The 19364-nt window shown below is 43.8% G+C and overlaps 1 protein-coding gene across 1 annotated transcript in view; it reads left to right on the top strand.

The window, feature by feature from the left end:
- LOC137417140 (dynamin-1) overlaps window positions 1–19364 on the top strand; it is a 209613-nt gene that overhangs the window by 177694 nt on the left and 12555 nt on the right. Inside the window, exons 21-22 of the mRNA XM_078774835.1 lie at window positions 10716–10957; window positions 11789–11995. Coding sequence (XP_078630961.1) covers window positions 10716–10957; window positions 11789–11995 — 449 coding nt within the window. The remainder of the gene's footprint in view (window positions 1–10715; window positions 10958–11788; window positions 11996–19364) is intronic.

The raw sequence follows: 19364 nt of genomic DNA, 5'->3' as shown, positions 1-19364 counted from the left end.
CACACACTTTTCATCGTACACTTTTCATCACACACTTTTCATTGTACACTTTTCATCACACACTTTTCATTGTACACTTTTCATCACACACTTTTTATCATGCGCTTTTCATTGTACACTTTTCATCACACACTTTTCATTGTACACTTTTCATCACACACTTTTTATCATGCGCTTTTCATTGTACACTTTTCATCATGCACTTTTCATCACACACTTTTCATTGTGCACTTTTCATCATGCACTTTTCATTGTGCACTTTTCATCACACACTTTTCATCACACACTTTTCATCACACACTTTTCATTGTGCACTTTTCATCATGCACTTTTCATCACACACTTTTCATCACACACTTTTCATCACACAATTTTCATCACACACTTTTTATCATGCGCTTTTCATTGTACACTTTTTATCACACACTTTTCATCACACATTTTTCATCACACACTTTTCATCACATACTTTTTATCATGCACTTTTCATTGTACACTTTTTATCACACACTTTTCATCACACTTTTTATCACACATTTTTCATCACACACTTTTCATCATGCACTTTTCATCGCACAGTTTTCATCACACACTTTTCATTGTACACTTTTCATCGCACACTTTTCATAGTGCACTTTTCATCACACACTTTTCATCACACACTTTTCATCACACACTTTTCATCACACACTTTTCATCACACACTTTTCATCACACACTTTTCATCACACAGTTTTCATCACACACTTTTCATTGTACACTTTTCATCGCACACTTTTCATTGTGCACTTTTCATCACACACTTTTCATCGCACACTTTTCATCACACACTTTTCATAGTACACTTTTCATCGCACAGTTTTCATCACACACTTTTCATCACACAGTTTTCATCACACACTTTTCATTGTACACTTTTCATCACACACTTTTCATTGTGCACTTTTCATCACACACTTTTCATCACACACTTTTTATCATGCACTTTTCATTGTACACTTTTTATCACACACTTTTCATCACACACTTTTCATCACACACTTTTCATCACACTTTTTATCATGCACTTTTCATTGTACACTTTTTATCACACACTTTTCATCACACACTTTTTATCACACACTTTTCATCATGCACTTTTCATCACACACTTTTCATCATGCACTTTTCATCGCACAGTTTTCATCACACACTTTTCATTGTACACTTTTCATCGCACACTTTTCATAGTGCACTTTTCATCACACACTTTTCATCACACACTTTTCATCACACACTTTTCATCACACAGTTTTCATCACACACTTTTCATTGTACACTTTTCATCGCACACTTTTCATTGTGCACTTTTCATCACACACTTTTCATCACACACTTTTCATTGTACACTTTTCATCGTACACTTTTCATCGCACAGTTTTCATCACACAGTTTTCATCGCACACTTTTCATTGTGCACTTTTCATCACACACTTTTCATCACACACTTTTCATCACACACTTTTCATCGTACACTTTTAATCGTACACTTTTCATCGTACACTTTTCATCGTACACTTTTCATCGTACACTTTTCATCGTACACTTTTCATCGTACACTTTTCATCGTACACTTTTCATCGCACACTTTTCATCGTACACTTTTCATCGTACACTTTTCATCGTACACTTTTCATCGTACACTTTTCATCGCACACTTTTCATCGCACACTTTTCATCGTACACTTTTCATTGTACACTTTTTATCACACACTTTTCATCACACATTTTTCATCACACACTTTTCATCACATACTTTTTATCATGCACTTTTCATCGTACACTTTTCATCGTACACTTTTCATCGTACACTTTTCATCACACAGTTTTCATCGCACACTTTTCATTGTACACTTTTTATCACACACTTTTCATCACACATTTTTCATCACACACTTTTCATCACATACTTTTTATCATGCACTTTTCATTGTACACTTTTTATCACACACTTTTCATCACACTTTTTATCACACATTTTTCATCACACACTTTTCATCATGCACTTTTCATCGCACAGTTTTCATCACACACTTTTCATTGTACACTTTTCATCGCACACTTTTCATAGTGCACTTTTCATCACACACTTTTCATCACACACTTTTCATCACACACTTTTCATCACACACTTTTCATCACACACTTTTCATCACACAGTTTTCATCACACACTTTTCATTGTACACTTTTCATCGCACACTTTTCATTGTGCACTTTTCATCACACACTTTTCATCGCACACTTTTCATCACACACTTTTCATAGTACACTTTTCATCGCACAGTTTTCATCACACACTTTTCATCACACAGTTTTCATCACACACTTTTCATTGTACACTTTTCATCACACACTTTTCATTGTGCACTTTTCATCACACACTTTTCATCACACACTTTTTATCATGCACTTTTCATTGTACACTTTTTATCACACACTTTTCATCACACACTTTTCATCACACACTTTTCATCACACTTTTTATCATGCACTTTTCATTGTACACTTTTTATCACACACTTTTCATCACACACTTTTTATCACACACTTTTCATCATGCACTTTTCATCACACACTTTTCATCATGCACTTTTCATCGCACAGTTTTCATCACACACTTTTCATTGTACACTTTTCATCGCACACTTTTCATAGTGCACTTTTCATCACACACTTTTCATCACACACTTTTCGGCACACACTTTTCATCACACAGTTTTCATCACACACTTTTCATTGTACACTTTTCATCGCACACTTTTCATTGTGCACTTTTCATCACACACTTTTCATCACACACTTTTCATTGTACACTTTTCATCGTACACTTTTCATCGCACAGTTTTCATCACACAGTTTTCATCGCACACTTTTCATTGTGCACTTTTCATCACACACTTTTCATCACACACTTTTCATCACACACTTTTCATCGTACACTTTTAATCGTACACTTTTCATCGTACACTTTTCATCGTACACTTTTCATCGTACACTTTTCATCGTACACTTTTCATCGTACACTTTTCATCGTACACTTTTCATCGTACACTTTTCATCGCACACTTTTCATCGTACACTTTTCATCGTACACTTTTCATCGTACACTTTTCATCGTACACTTTTCATCGTACACTTTTCATCGCACACTTTTCATCGCACACTTTTCATCGTACACTTTTCATCGTACACTTTTCATCGTACACTTTTCATCGTGCACTTTTCATCGTACACTTTTCTTCCTCATTTTCACTCATCTTTACATTCTCTCTCTTTTATTTCTCCTTCCTCACACTTATCCATGCAGTTATTTTATTTAAGGCCTGGCCTTGATGAGGACTATATCGTCTGTGACTGTAGCCTTCCACATCAAAAAAATGTCTCGTGATTGGCCTCACACAAGGGTCCCTACTAGAACGATGGATAAATACAACTCCAGGCCCAGCTAGTAATTGAAGGAATTGTCATTCTTGTGTTCCTCCCGATGAAAATGGCTGTATGAGAAATGTCAAACGTTGATATCTGGTTGAGCTATAGTGTGGGTGAATGGGAGTAGTTGGGATGGAGACCTGATATGCACACAAACACTGGGCAGATAGTGGTAACGGAGCCAGAAATAGCGGTAACTGACGATGAACTCCCATTAACCAATGAGAGTTCAGATTACCAATGACGTCATGACTGATGAACCAATCGGTGTCGGTCTTGCATCGACATGCTTATAAATGCATGATCTTTTTACTTACTCTTTCTCTTGCTGTGATTTACCTTGAGGAGCACAGCACGAAAAACTTCGGTTATTCTTATTTCTTCCTGTTTGTTTTCTTGTATTTTAAAGGTTCGTACCAAATATCTGTTCATATAATAATATGCATGTTCATCCTGCCTGTCCATGTGTAACACTCATTTCCACCCATTGTTTGGACAGCTGACCTGACCACACCCACAATTGTAACCTGAAAAAATCATACGGCCGCCATTTTGGTGCAACACAAAGCCAAATAAATATTCAGGGCCCTCATATTCACAATCGCCATGCCCTCCCTACAAGTTTTCGCTTCAGTGTAAAACAACCAAAGCAACTCTTAAAATGATCATCAAATATTGAAAGGTTTAGCCGATAGGTGTCACCTTGTGTATCTGATCGGCATCAAATTAGGGTTTTGTGAAGGCCACAGTCTATATAGGCATGAAGCTTCAGTCCGTAGGCTCCAGGCCTTTGGTGTCGGCCTATTTGATTGGAATCTATCTGAGCTACATAACCGCGATGTATTATGTATGCACATAAGCAGTGGGCATAGTTTTGCTTTAAACCAGGGGTTTAAGAAAAAAAAATTGGGAGCGATCAAGGTCGTGGTCTGTTACCTATACACTGCCCAAATAACTATATGACATTCTCTCGAGCGAGGGCTTTTACCGGGGAGGTTCCACGGGTCCCTGCTGTTAATAAATAATAATAATAAATCTGCATTTAATTACGCTCTTTCTCGTGTAACTAAATCATATATGGACATGATGGACATGATGATGTGGAGAACTCTCCCATGTATTCTGGGGACCGGTTGTTGAATATTTTGTGTACAAATAGTAAGATTTTGTAACGTATTCTTTGAGAGATGGGTAACCATTGTAGTGCTCGCATCAAGTGAGTGGAATCATGTTTAAGGTTTACCTGGCACGCAAGACAAGCTGCCAATGGCTTTGTAATTGCCTGGCGTGACCATCTGGAACAGATTTTTCTAGTCCGTTACAAAAGACTTGAGCGTGAGAGTACTAGACTGCAAACAATATTGTGACGGGCATCCCGGTCAATGAATTTACTTCTTTGTGAAATTCTGCAGGGGTTGAAACCTGACTGCATGACGTGGGTTAGATGCATGGGGTGTCACAGGACACATTACAGTAAAAATGGGCACCGAGATTCCTTGCTGATTCCGATGACATGAATGATGCATTTTCCTATCGTAAGAACGCTCCCTGGGAGAGCATTTCCTCCGCCACCGAAGGGGGACGGACGTTATCTTTTCACCCGTCTGTCTGTCTGTTTGCCTGTCTGTGAACAGGATATCTCAAAAACCTGTTGATGGATTCGGACGAAATTTGGTGCGCAGGTTGGGTGTGCGACGAGGACAAATTGATTCGATATTGGTGAAGATCCGAATCTGGGTCCAGGTATTAGAATTGAGAAAGCTATTCTTCACCATTGAGAGTTAGGGCCAAAAACCGATATACAGTACAGCACGACATTTCAAAAAAGTTGTGGACGAGTTGTGACAAAACTTGGTGGATGAGTTGGGTAGGTGAGGAGAAGAAGAAGAAGCTGATTCGATTTTTGTTCAGATACACTTCAGTACACTGTTCAGTCTGATCAAGGTAGGCTCTCTACCGAGTGCCGTTCTCATTGAGGTTGTTGTGGAAACCCGTCGCAAGGAATTCTGGGGGGGGGGGGGGGGGGGGGGGAGAGGGGTTCTTCATTTAGTGTCAATTTATTGCTTGGCATCCAAGATTAAGGTGTTTTGGAATCGGCATGAAGTGTGGTAAGATTGTTAAGTTGTTAAGATGGCTACTCTGTGTACACAGACGAATGGCCATGATTCTGCATTGGCCACGCAGATCGACTCCGTGTACACACAACAGCCAAGTGGTCAGAACACGGAACCCCGTGGCAAATCTAGACCATGCCACTGAAGGGTTGTCAAAATGCACAACCATAACATTTGTGGTTTGAGGTATCGCAGGCTGTTTTGTTTCTATTTTTTTTGCACACTGCTCATGTGCAGTTCCAAGACGACAGGTGATTCATCCAGGAATTCAATCCAGCAATTTGATGACCACCAAGCAAGCGCAGTGCAGCTGCGCTCTGTTGCTGCAATGTTTAAGCATTTCGGGTTTGTGAATTTCATTTCGAACATCCTTGTAAATCACACTCAACATAGCGGTTGAAGGAAAATGAAGGAGAAACATCACCTCGTTTCATAAAACAAACCCAGTTTCACCTCCAGGTCTTTAAAACAGCTGTTCACCACCATCTCTCATCCTCCCCCATCCAAAACCTTGATCTTTTCTACCCCCGTTAATTCACCCCAGATCCACTTTTCTGAAATTCCGACTTCTTTCCTGGAAGTGCTAGCAGTGTCCATCTGTTTTTTGTTTTTTTTTACCTCTCCCATCCCACCCCCCTTCCCATGCCTCCTCCCCCCCGAGCCCTCTCCCTCCCACAGATCTCCCGATGTCCCTGCTCTCCATGTTGTTCTTCAGCTCCCTTTATCATACTAGGGCATGCCCGTACTATATATAAGCTAGGACGTGCCCGTACGTGGGTGCCCGTTCCTTGCCAAAAAAAAAAAAAAAAAAATTTGTGTAGGGGTGTGTGTGTGTAAACATCCTAGGGCGTGCCCGTACGTGGGTGCAAAAAAACATGCGTGCAAACAACAACAACAAAAAAAAACTTTGAAACCACGTGGCAGTAACGACCACAGAACCCCCCCCCCCCCCCTCTATTTACATGAATGGTTTGGTCCATTCGCAACGACCACAGAACCCCCCCCCCCCCTCTATTTACATGCAATGGTTTGGTCCAAAGCGAACGGTTTGGTCCATTCGATGTGATTCGATGATTCGATGTGAATGGTTTGGTCCATTCGCAACGACCACAGAACCCCCCCCCCCCCTCTATTTACATGAATGGTTTGGTCCATTCGCAAAGCCAAAGCGAACGACCACAGAACCCCCCCCCCTCTATTTACATGAATGGTTTGGTCCATTCGCAAAGCCAAAGCGAACGACCACAGAACCCCCCCCCCCCCCCCCCTCTATTTACATGAATGGTTTGGTCCATTCGCAACGCCAAAGCGAACGGCGAACGGCTAAATCGCCATAGCTCGGTAAGTACTTGTCCGATTAATTTCAAACCTTGAAAAGGCACATCCTCGGGTCCCCAGCAATATACCTGGCAAGTTTCAAGTATATCGGACCGGTAGTTGTCGAGAAACAGCGGTCACAGACAAACAGACAAACGTACAAACGTACAAACGTACAGACAGAGATTACTGGAATTATAGATAGATGTTTTATGTCCGTTTTTCTTTTTGTGATTAATGTTAGCTCTTACATGAGCCTCGATCTTGTATACAAAAAAAAAAAAATCTCAATGCCAATCATTTCTGTTGCTTCCCTGACCTTCGATCTATTGATTGATCCAAGCTGGCTTATTGTGTTGCATTCTGCTGTTATTTGCTGCGGGCAATGCGATTGAGAGGATGGAGAAGCGATGTGAAAGTGGAGTAGAGAATGTAATATTAGAATAACGAGAGTGAGTGGGTTTTGGAGTTTGAGCATCGCAAAAGTTTAGGAAGTCGGAGTAGAGAAAATTATGGCAGGGGGGGGCTCGGGGTACGCTTCGAGCATCGGTCTAAGCAAGGAATGTTGGCTGCAAGCCAACAGGCAGCTCCAGCCAGACGAGCACATGGTACCCAGAAGGACCGGCTCTCTGCCGACAGGAAGCGGCCGTTCGTCGAGTCCTCGTGGAAGGAATGCGATCTGCCTGCTTGCTGCCACGTTGAGCATCCACTGTATCGCCGGGAGCCGCATGGAAACTGGAAAAGGGGTTGGAGGAAAAATCCTTCCCTTGATCCTTCCCTTGATTCACGACATCTTGGAATGTCGTTAGCTGGCCATGAGAAGAAAGTAAAGAAAAACAAAATACTTTAAAATTACTTTCCATGCGCACTAAACTAACACTATAAACCACGTGCTTTGATTGAATGTGTCCACAGTTCGATCGGTTAAAAATTGAGGGAAGGGGGGAATTCCACTTCCAATTCTTCAACTGCCGCCCTCTCTCGTCCAACTATGTACCAGCTTGTTCTTTCCATCCCCTGCATCCATGTTCCTCTAAGCAAATATTTCTTCCCACCTGCCTCCCACCTTGTTACTCTTGAATGTATTTTATTTTATCTTCCTCCAGTTCTTTATCAAGTCTTCTTTGCCTTTCCACATTTTCTTTGCCCTTGGCCTCACCACGATTTCCCCGCCTTCTACTCCCCTCACCCCCAACCACCTTTCTACTCCCCTCCGTTCCCCTGACTTCCTATTCCCAATCCTTATTGATTTTACCTTCTTTTTCTGCAGAGAGGGTGGGGGTTGGGTGTTATTTTCTGCACTTCATACCGTATCCATGTTGTTGATTTTGGGAATTTCAAACAGCTGATGGACGTCGGTTGGCTTTTACATTTGGATGCAGCTCTATTATTCCGATTTCCTTGTGCTCTTGAGATTTTTTGATCTCGTCTGAAATGTTAACCTTTGCCTTCTGCAGTTTTATCCTTTGAGCTAGACTCTGCTTGTTAAGCCTCACCCTATACTATGTTATAGTATAGGGGAAGGCTTATTGCTGTTGTAGGGTTTGTTTCTACAATTAGGGCCCCCGATTTTAATCGGGAGTTTCTTAGACCAGAGTTGTACCAGAGAGTTGTACTCTAATTGTACCAGAGTTTCTTAGACCCTTAGGAGTACTAAACCACTATTTAGTTATTGTTTTACCTGCACTCCCAATTTCTGAATTTTCCAAGCAATTTCTGAAATCTCAGTCGGCTGGGATTTTCGGAATAAAATTTTTCACCAATAATTTGAATAGAAAGGATGCAGGTTTGATGTAATTTTTTTGACGGCATAATTTCAAGGTCATGACCTAATTTTAAGGTCATGACCTAATTTTAAGGTCATTGACTATTTTTAAGGTCATGACCTATTTTTAAGGTCATGACCTAACGATCGATATTTTATCATTTTTCACCATAACGACTACTGTTTGGCTGATCAGAATGAAATTGGCCGCTTGAGATATCCTAGAGCAAGGCGCATTTACTCTTTATTTACATCCCACGGGGTTAAATGTCAAGGTCAAATGGGGTTTGAAAACACCAATGCGGAATTTGTCTGAAATGAACGAATTTGTCTGAAATTTGAATCGATCTGAAAAAATCATTGCAATGCAGAACTTTTTTGTCATCGCTCAATTTTGCCAATATGGAATCTCAAAGACTGCTTGGCATTCCAAGATGTTCTTGCATCATAATAGCATACCTGCACTGAAGTTATAGTGTTGTAGTAACTGTGCTGTAGTGTGTGCTGTAGTGTGTGTAGTGTGCAACAGGAATCTGCGTCGGTAGCAAAATTGAGTAGCAAAAAACATCCTGTTGATCATAACTTGAATAATTTTACTCTGATTTTCATGATATGGAATTTTATTGATGGACTCGCAGAGGTACCAAACGTTGCTCGGGAGGAAAAACTGAGAAGAGGGGCAGGAGGAAGACAGGAGACAGGAGCCGGCAGTCCGGGGAGGAGGGGGGGGGGGGGGGTGGCAGAAGAAATGCCAGGGTCAGCCGAGGGGTGGGAGGCAAAATAACTGGCGGGGTAGGAGGGCTGATGGGGAGGGGGGTGCGGGGTAGGAGAGCCATTTCTTTGCAACAATCCTCTTCAAAAATACACATCTCAACCAAGCAACGGAATTTTCACACAAGTCCCACGCTTCCCAACCTGGGAAGAAATGGTGTCACGTGACCACCACCACATATGAGTTGGAGGAGGAAGCCTCCGGGAGCGATGCACTCGCCGGGGGTCCAGCACACCCCCATTGGTCTTCACAAAACGATCCAAAAAGGGCATCACACCCACCGACTCCAAAGCATGGCCAGGTTGGGGGAACGGTGGGGGCGAATTGACTGCAGAAAATGTTCGAACAAAGTCCTCTCCCACTTCCATAGAATGCCAAAGGAGACTCCTCCCTTTCTTGAACGTCCACAACCATTCATCGTCATCCTGATGAAGCAGTATTTACACGGAAGGAAGGAAGGAATGAGCTCACCTAAGAGGGGAAGGATCTCAACTGCACAGCACTTTTCACACAAGTCTCGCGGTTTTGGGCTCGGAGGTGGAGAGGGTGGAGGACTCGGGATTGCCATTGGGAGGGCCGGGAACAGGTGACATCAAGGCCACACCCACAAACTGACAGAATATGATTTTCAATTTAATTTAGCGATATAATCATTATTAATGGTCATAAAAAAACCCAAGTAGCCTATGTTCAACAGGCGGTCCAATCTGGTTTATGTGTCAAGTTTGGTAGCAGTTGTCCCAGTAGTTTGGGTGTGATTGGTGTTTCACACACACACATACAGACAGATACACACGCAGACAGACAGACAGACAGACAGAAAATGCCTTTTATTTACAAGATTGTAGATGGGGACACATGTTATTAATTTACGCTCTATCCTTTAATGTTGAAGGTCAAGGTTATATGGCGGTCCAAACAAAATATGCTATCTTTGAATCACGGGCCAAGGGTAAGTCACGGGTGATCGCCAAGGATAAACCGAGGGAGGCTTACCTTTGGCGATCGTTTTGAGATTGCGGATATCTAGTTGCATTTGTACTCTAATAATATGTTAAAATGAACTGTTGACTCCTTATGACAGTGGGGAGGCTCCATTGATGTCATGGTGATTGCCATATGTGTTGCATTGAATTTGGTGTCGGCCGAAGCTTTACAATCTTGTTTGATTCAGCAACGTACAATCTTCTTCTGTGCAACCCCTAATATTCCCTGCAAAATGAGTTCCTTGCACCTCTTTTTCACCCATCCCTACTGATACGTATATCGCCACGCAGACAAAGGAGTTCATACACGCAGACCTTCTAGCAAGCCTTTACTCAGCAGGCGACCAGAACAGCCTCATGGAAGAGTCTCAGGAACAGGCTCAGCGCCGAGACGACATGCTGCGCATGTACCATGTGCTTAAGGAAGCCCTGAGCATCATCGGGGATATCAGCACAACCACAATCTCCACGCCACTACCACCACCCGTTGATGACTCGTGGTTGCAGGTCCAGTCTGTCAACACGGGGCGGCGGTAAGGATCTTTCCATTGTACTTTGGATGCCTACGTTTAACGTCTGGAAATGCGCATGTATTTTGGAAGATATTGGAAGGCAATATATATATATATATAGGCCAATATATAATAGGCCTGGTGTTGGCTTAGCGGTTAGGGAGCCGGCTCGGGATCCTAGGATCCTGGGTTCGAATCCCGGTCGATCGCTGAATTAACGCCAGGGGGATTGACTCAGCCTGTCGTCCTTCCGAGGTCGGCAAATCGAGTACAGCACCATCCCTCGCATGATGCACAATTAAACAACCTCAAGCTACATTCTCCCTACTTAATACATCGAAATGCTCCTGCACGTCATGAGGTTCATGCAACTTCCCATACAGTTCTACCTCTCCTACGGTATTCTTTTATCTACCCCCCATAATTGGTAATCCACATCATTTTTATCCCCAGTTCACTGGTAATTACCTGTGTGTCGCAAAAGGCGACTAACAGGGTTGGCGGCAGGACATTGCTTCAAAAAGGGGACCACGGTGCCCGAAAAAAGACCAACCCCCACCCTGCGGGGAAAAATGGCCTCTAAAGGTGGTTCATTGGAAGACAATAAGTAAGATTTAGGGGGTTAGTACTGTGAACCCTGTTAATATCATTAAAACGTATGTGTATGTTACACGGCAGTAAAAAAAAATTGAGTATTAAAGCCATATATTTCAATTTTACGAGATACACTGGGATAAAACCAAAACAAATGAAATGATGTGGATGATCACGCGCGTGAATGTGCAAATGTTTATTAATTATTTCAATATATAAACTTTTGTCATTTTTACACTGGAAGCCCATTTCCAACAGCTCTCCAATGTCAAGCCCTACACCACAGAGACGTCCACCTCCGGCCGTTCCCGCAGGCCGTCGGGCCCCAACCCCGTCCTCGCATCCAGGAGGTAGCATGCCTCCTGTACCTTCGCGCCCTAGCCCGCCTCCCCCGAGTCCGGATCCATTTGGACCCCCGCCACAGGTGCCAACAAGGCCAACCCGTGCTCCTCCTGGTGTGCCCAGGTGAGATTTTAGCACGATTTTATTTCTCAAAAGCTTACTTTTATGATGCTCCAATGATGTTTTACCAAAAACGGTTTCCATTGATCAACGTCTTGGGTATTCTTACAAAGAACACAAATCGATGGCATGATGGTTAAATGTACGGGGGTGATACAAGGTTCGGTTAACCTGCACGTCTTGTTCCAGAAATTTTGAAAAACTATTGAAGTTGGTCAAACTCAAATCCTATTTTTCCATTGTATTCCCCCTACTACATGTGCATTGTGCACGCATTCCATAACTGGGAAAATGTATAACACGCTGTAAATGAACAAACGGTTGATTGTCTCATCAGTGTAGGTAATGCCCGAGAGCCACAAATTTATCATTCTTTATTTAAATTGCAGTCATTTTATGACGTCTGCTTTTATATCCTTGTCGTCATGAAACTTTATCTTAGCGGTTAGGGTGCTGGCTTGGGATCCTAGGATCCTGGGTTCGAATCCCGGTCGATCGCTGAATTAACACCAGGGGGGTTGACTCAGCCTGTCATCCTTCCGAGGTCGGCAAATTGAGTACCAGTTCACTGGTAAAATCCCTGTGTGTTGCAAGAGGCAACTAACAGGGTTGGCAGCAGGAAGGGCATCCGGCCATGAAACATTGCTTCAAAAAGTGGACCACGGTGCCTGAAAAAGGCCAACCCCCACTCTGCGGGGAAAAATGGCCTCTAAAGGTGGTTCTTCTTCTTCTTCGTCGTCATGAAACTTTATGCCAGCAAAATGCTCCACGAGTATTGAGAAATAATGGAGATCGAAATGACAAATATGAGCTACAGGGGATTTTGTAATGCACTCTTCCGTACCCCTCTCCCTCATTCCCATTCCTTCCCACCAAACCCCTGAAGCCCTTACTTTATTGAATATATGATGTTTTCTACACTTCCAATACACACGTGTACATTCAAACTTCAAATGGCCAAATGTGCAGTGTCACAGTATTGATATTGTCAGTGATTGTCCTAAATATACTGTTTGACGTGGGTTTGAATGTGAGCACATTTCTCATCCATAACCATTACGCATCAATTTTTAAACATTTCCTCCATTCGAACAGACAAAAGCACAAGAGACATATCACTGAATTGTAGAGGTCATGTCTTGCAAGCCTCAGCTGGTTTGACATTTTCATTCAACAGAACCTACGTTACTCAACATTTCCCCCCCAACACATGGAGCAGCTTGTCGTTGTGTTGGAAATACCCAGAATTCCTTGCGCAGCTGTTATGTCACTTCACATTGGAGTTGCCAGATCTTTCCATTTTTACCACACAAACGAAAAGTGTAGGTTAAACTTAAACCGTCCTCATCCGTGAGAAACAAGGGCTGTTCAAAGCGTTGTACAAACGAGACACTCACAATTGTCCATGTCATGTCCAATTTAAGGTTGGCAAGAAAATATTTTAATTTATTTGCACATTTTTCTTTGCACATATCAATGTTTGTGTATCTCATTAGTATAACCTTTTGAACACTCCCCTAATATACTCATTGCATTTAATCTTCGGTTATACTTTCCATGGGCATTAAATCCAATAAATTTACGTTTATTTATATTATCTTCAGAATTATGGCTCGCAGGAAGGCCTTGAGGTCTGCACAACCGCCTCAGCTGTCTAGTCTGGGTTTCCATGCCAACCCAGCTATAAACCGTCATCCAGGTGTTTCACAGGCAGAATGATTCGTCAAAACCAAAACCTTGAATGACTTGTCACAGGCCAAAACCTTGATCTCTTCTACCCCTGTTAATTCCCCCCAAATCCACTTTTTCTGAAATATCGACTTCTTTCTTTCCTGGAAGTTCTAGCAGTGTCCATGTGTTTTATACCTTTCCCACCCCCACCCCTCCGCCTTCCCATGCCTCCTCCCCCAAGCCCTCTCCCTCCGACAGATCTCCCGATGTCCCAGTTCTCTGCTGTTTTACTTGTGTTTTTTTTGTTTTTTTTGTATACTGAATCGAGGCTCGTGAAAGAGCTGACAAATCAACCAGACAAACAAAATATATAAAAAGAGGGAGCGGAAGACAAGAGAAGGGGAAGCACACAAACACTTGAGGGCACACAACATTTAAGAGCAGGGAGATGTGTGGGAGAGAGAGGGCTTGGGGGGAGGGGGTGGCAGAAGTATCAAACACAAGGACACCAAGGACTTCCAGGACAGAAGTTGGTATTTCAAAAAAGTGGAATTGGGGTGAAATTAGCGGGGATAGAAAAGATCAATGTTTTGGATGGGGGAAGATAAGAGATGGTGGTGAACAGCTGTTTTAAAGACCTGGAGGGTGGAGTGGGATTGAAGAGAGTGGGGGAGTTTGTTCCAGAGGCAGGAGAAAAGAGGAGTGAAGGTGAGCAGAGAGTCTTGATTTTGGCAGTTTAAGCATAAGAGGGTTGCAGGCAGATCTTGTGCGACCTGTAGGAATATTTGCTGGACAGAGCCCAGAGAGAGCTGGGGGGGCAAGGCCAGAGAGGAGTCGGTAGAAGACGAAAAGACCACCAAACCTGCCTGCGGTGAGTGAGTGAGAGGCCCTTGGAGTTAGCTTCATCGCGGGAGATTCCAATGATTCTGAATGCTTTGGTTTCAACAGCGTGAAGACGAGCTAGGTGTGAGGCAGGTGCACCAGCCCAGAGGGGAGAGCAGTATTCCATTGAGCTGCGGATGAAAGCCTTGTATGTGGTGAGGAGCTCAGGTGTGCCAAGGAAGGACTTCGCACGACGGAGGATGCCCAGTCGGCGACTGGCTTTGGACGCCAGATTTTAAATGTGGTTTTCCCAGGAAAGATCATGGCAGATGGTGAGACCCAAAAGCTTGAGTGACAGAACTTCTTGGAGAGGATTATTCAGAAAGTAGATGGGAGGGTTGTCCAGTCGGTCTTTTCGGAGAGACATCGTAAGAGTGTGAGATTTGTCAGGATTGAAAGACATGTTCCACTGCTATGCCCAGTCTGTGATTTTGTCCAGGTCTGCAGAGAGTGAGGAGGCTGCAGACTGCCGATCTGAGGGATGAAGAATGGAGCGACAGAGAGTAGAGTCATCAGCAAAGAGATAGAGAGGATTTTCAAGAGAGTCAGAGAGATCTTTGATGAAGACCAGAAAAAGCACAGGGCCCAGAACACTGCCTTGGGGAACTCCAGCCTGAACAGGAAGAGGAGATGAGAGAAACCCATTCAGGGCCACACGTTGACTACGACTAGAGAGGAAGTCTGCCAGCCATGCGTGGAGATTTCCATGGATACCAAAAGAGGAGAGTTTGGTGAGCAGAGCGGGGTGCCAGGCCGTATTGAAGGCACGTGATATGTCAAGGGAGACAGCTCTAATTTCCTGTTTGGCATTGAGGACCTCCATCCATTGTTGCGAAAGCAGAAGCAGCATGTCCAGAGTAGAGTGACCAGGTCTGAAACCAAATTGATGATCAGAGATCAAGCCATTGGAGAAGAGGAAAGATTTCATATCTGAAGCAATGATGGATTCCATGACTTTGCTGATAATTGGGAGAAGGCTGATTGGTCCGTAGTTGCTGGGATCTGTTTTTGCACCTTTTTTGTGCAAAGCGGTGATGTTGGCAGATTTCCAAGCAGATGGCAGATGACCTTGAGAAAAAGAGAGGGTGAAGAGAACAGAGAGAGGGAGTGAAAGAGCGGAAGAACAGGATTTTAGGACCCGTGGGCTGATGCCGTCAGGTCCAGTTGCAGAATCAGAGTCGAGGGTTGACAGAAACTTTTCCACCTTGTCAGGAGGAAAGGACACAGAGTCCAGGAGCAGCTGGGTACGACTGGGTACGGTGGGTACAGAGAGGGATGGGTTTGGGACACAAGATTTAGAGGCAAACACAGAGTTGAGGCATTCAGCTTTTTCACGTGTGGAATCAGCCGTGTGGCCGTTTGAGGTGAGGGAGGGGATGGAGGGGGAACAAACACCAGAAACAGATTTGACCAGACGCCACCAGGATTTGGAAGAGGGAGACAGATAAGAGAGTTCTGTCCTGAGAACGGAGAGATATTGTTTCCTGGCTCTCCTGAGGGTGGACACACACTTGTTTCGGGCTTTGTGAAAGGAAATGAGATTTCCTTCCGTTGGATTTGCTTTCCAGGAGACGAAAGCAAGTTGTTTCTGGGCAATAGCCTCACCACAAGATTCCGTGTACCATGGACGGGAGGAAGGGTATGACAACTGAAGACAAGATGGGATAAATCTGTGCATGAGAGAGAGCAATTTACTTTGGAAGAATTCCCAGGATGAGTTGATGTCAGAGGCGGTAGAGATGGGAGACCAGTCCAGATGATTGATGGCTGCTTGAAGACCGTGCCAGTTGGCCTGAGTGAAATGCCAGACTCGTCGACGCTGAGGAGGCTCTCTGAGAATGGTCAGAGAGATGTCCACTTTAATAAGCACATGATCAGATGAGCCGATTGGAGCAGAAGAAGAGCAGCAGACATCCCTCAGATCTGCCCAGCAGACTGCTTCCCTCTCTCTCCCCATCTTGTCTCCCGCTCCCTTTATTGTATGTTTTGTGTGTCCGTTTTTTTTTTTGTGAATAATGTTAGCTCTTACAGGAGCCTCGATGTTGTATACAAAAAAAAATAATTCATCAATGTATGTCGTCCCTCAGATGGACGTTAGGCAGGGTGTCCCATCTGCCAGGATTAGTTGGTGGACGTTAAAGATCCCGCTGTGGCGCTGTGTCCTTCGTGAAGATTAGGAGAACTACCGCCGGCACCCTGAAAAAATTCCAAATTCCCGCTCTAATCTACAGATGGAATTGCATCGGCGATAAAGCCGCGCCCCCGGCTAATGATGGAAACAAGCAGCCGCAGGCTCCACATGAAATGAAAAAATTATCTTTGGAAGTTTTAAACTGATCAATTTCAAATTGTTCGTATTTTTAATAAACTAATAACGGTACCAGCCCTACGGGCGGGGCTTCAATAGGTAGGCCCAAATGAAAAGGCAAAATATCAGAAATTGAAGGCTTTTTTTATTTTCAACGATTTATATAAACATCCGTTAAATCATATCACACGCAAATCATCAAAATCTAAACAGTATTTGTAGAATTTCATTAAAAGCCACATCACTGTTCATATCGGTAAATATTATTCCATCGTGTTTGGGAAAATTTGAAAAATTGGAAAATTGGGAAAACAATTAGGCCTATTTTACTCCAGGTACTCCCAGGATTACCCACCCAAAATATCGTTGCGATCGGTTCTGCCGTTTTTGTGGTACCTGGGAACAGACAGATAGACAGACAGACAGATAGACAGACAGATGGACAGACAGACGGACAGACAAACGGACAGACATATGGACAGACACATGGACAGACAGACAGACAGACGGACAGACAGACAGACGGACAGACATTTGGTGAATTATAGTAAGATTATAGTAAGATAACAACATGATGTGCATGCTTGCCTTCAGCATTATTGGGAATTCTTCTGCAATAGCATCTCCTTTGACCAACTTTCACATTGATTCATATGGATAAGTTGTACACTTATTTATTTATTATAATATATATCTGTTCTCCTTCGTACTTTCCTCCTCCTTTCCACATCAATCTCGATTGTTTTATTACCTCTTCCACATAAAGTGGACGGAGGTAACGTTTTCAACCCTGTCTGTTTCTCTGTCTCTCTGTGAACAGGATATCCCAACTTATGGATGGTTTCGACGAAACTTAGTGGACAGGTTGGGTGTCTGCCAATGATGAACTGATTTCATTTTGGTGAAGATCCGAATTGTCATGAGGTTTAACAAGAGGGAGAATTTATTTGCGCTACATGTCCCCTTCCGTTCCCAATGAATGTTATTTTTCCAAGCAAAAGGGCACAACTCAGTGAAAAATTTGGGAAAATGCCCCGAAACTCAAACTTGTTCTGTAACTTATCATAGTAAAGCCATATAACAAGTTTCAGTTGAATATGTTGTAGAGTATGAAAAATAGTTGCAGAAAACCACAGGTGGGATGGACGGACGGACGGACGGACGGACAGACAGACAAACAAACGGAGAACAAACCTATTGTCCTTTCCGGGTAGGGGACTAATAGAGATTGGGATAGGACTATGGATCTACTTCCGATTCGGGTGGCTGGGTCAATGGGTCATCTATTCGGTGTTGTCCACCTTGGCCTTAGATATCGGGCTTAACCTTCGCCCCCACATCCGAGGGGTTTGAGCAATTACGTAATCCTCAATATGATGAAGGTGGACGTGACGGTTAATCGACGAAGTGCCCGGAAGCCACAATTCGGGAATTTCCTGGCTCGCCCGGCCGGTGCCGAGGCTTTGACAACCGTGTTTTCTACGTGAGGTCGTGCTGATGGTTGTGACGATGCTTGGACATCTGGTCCACATAATTGGAATTCCGTTGACCACGTTCATCCTGTCGAGTCTATTCCCCTCTGTCCTTGGGCCTGGGCAGCTGCGTGTGAAGTGTTGCCCGTAGTTTGTGCGCGACCTGGATTCCGAATGTTTGCAACAGACGGTTGGCTATCTCCGAGGTATTTCTGATGTAAGGTAATACTATTGTCACGTCCAGTTCCTCATGTCACGGTGCAGGTGCCTTTTTACAGCTGCGAGACTGAATGAATGGTGTCGGGTAGTTGCTCTGCAGTAAGCTGGTGACTTATTCAGTTTCGGTCCACTGTGTGTCTCGATCACTGCAGTGTGATTTGGCCTGGTCAAACAAGGTTCGTGCACAAGATTATTTGTGCGTAGTCAGGTGACCGCTTTTGTAGTTAAGTACCCGGGCTGTGTGTGTGGGTTTGCGGTACACCCGGGTGGTTTGCGGTATACCTGTCCGTTGCGCGTTTGACACCAACTCCGCGTTTGACACCAACGTCCGCGTTTGACACCAACTTCCGCGTTTGACACCTACTTCCGTGTTTGACACCTACTTCCGCGTTTGACACCAACTTCCGCATTTGACACCAACTTCCGCGTTTGACACCAACTTCCGCGGTTGACACCAACTTCCGCGTTTGACACCAACTTCCGCGTTTGAAACCAACTTCCGCGTTTGACACCAACTCCCGCGTTTGACACCAACTTCCGCGTTTGACACCAACTTCCGCGTTTGACACCAACTTCCGCGTTTGACACCAACTTCCACGTTTGACACCAACTTCCGCGTTTGACACCAACTTCCGCGTTTGACACCAACTTCCGCGTTTGACACCAAATTCCGCGTTTGACACCAACTTCCGCGTTTGACACCAACCTCCGCGTTTGACACCAACTTCCGCGTTTGACACCAACTTCCGCGTTTGACACCAACCTCCGCGTTTGACACCAACTTCCGCGTTTGACACCAACTTCCGCGTTTGACACCAAA

Source organism: Myxine glutinosa, chromosome 3 (genome assembly GCF_964187855.1).
Source record: "Myxine glutinosa chromosome 3, kmMyxGlut1.1, whole genome shotgun sequence".
Taxonomy (NCBI): Eukaryota; Metazoa; Chordata; class Myxini; order Myxiniformes; family Myxinidae; genus Myxine; species Myxine glutinosa.
The sequence above is the reverse complement of the archived record's forward strand: the minus strand, read 5'-3'. Positions and strand labels throughout refer to the sequence as shown.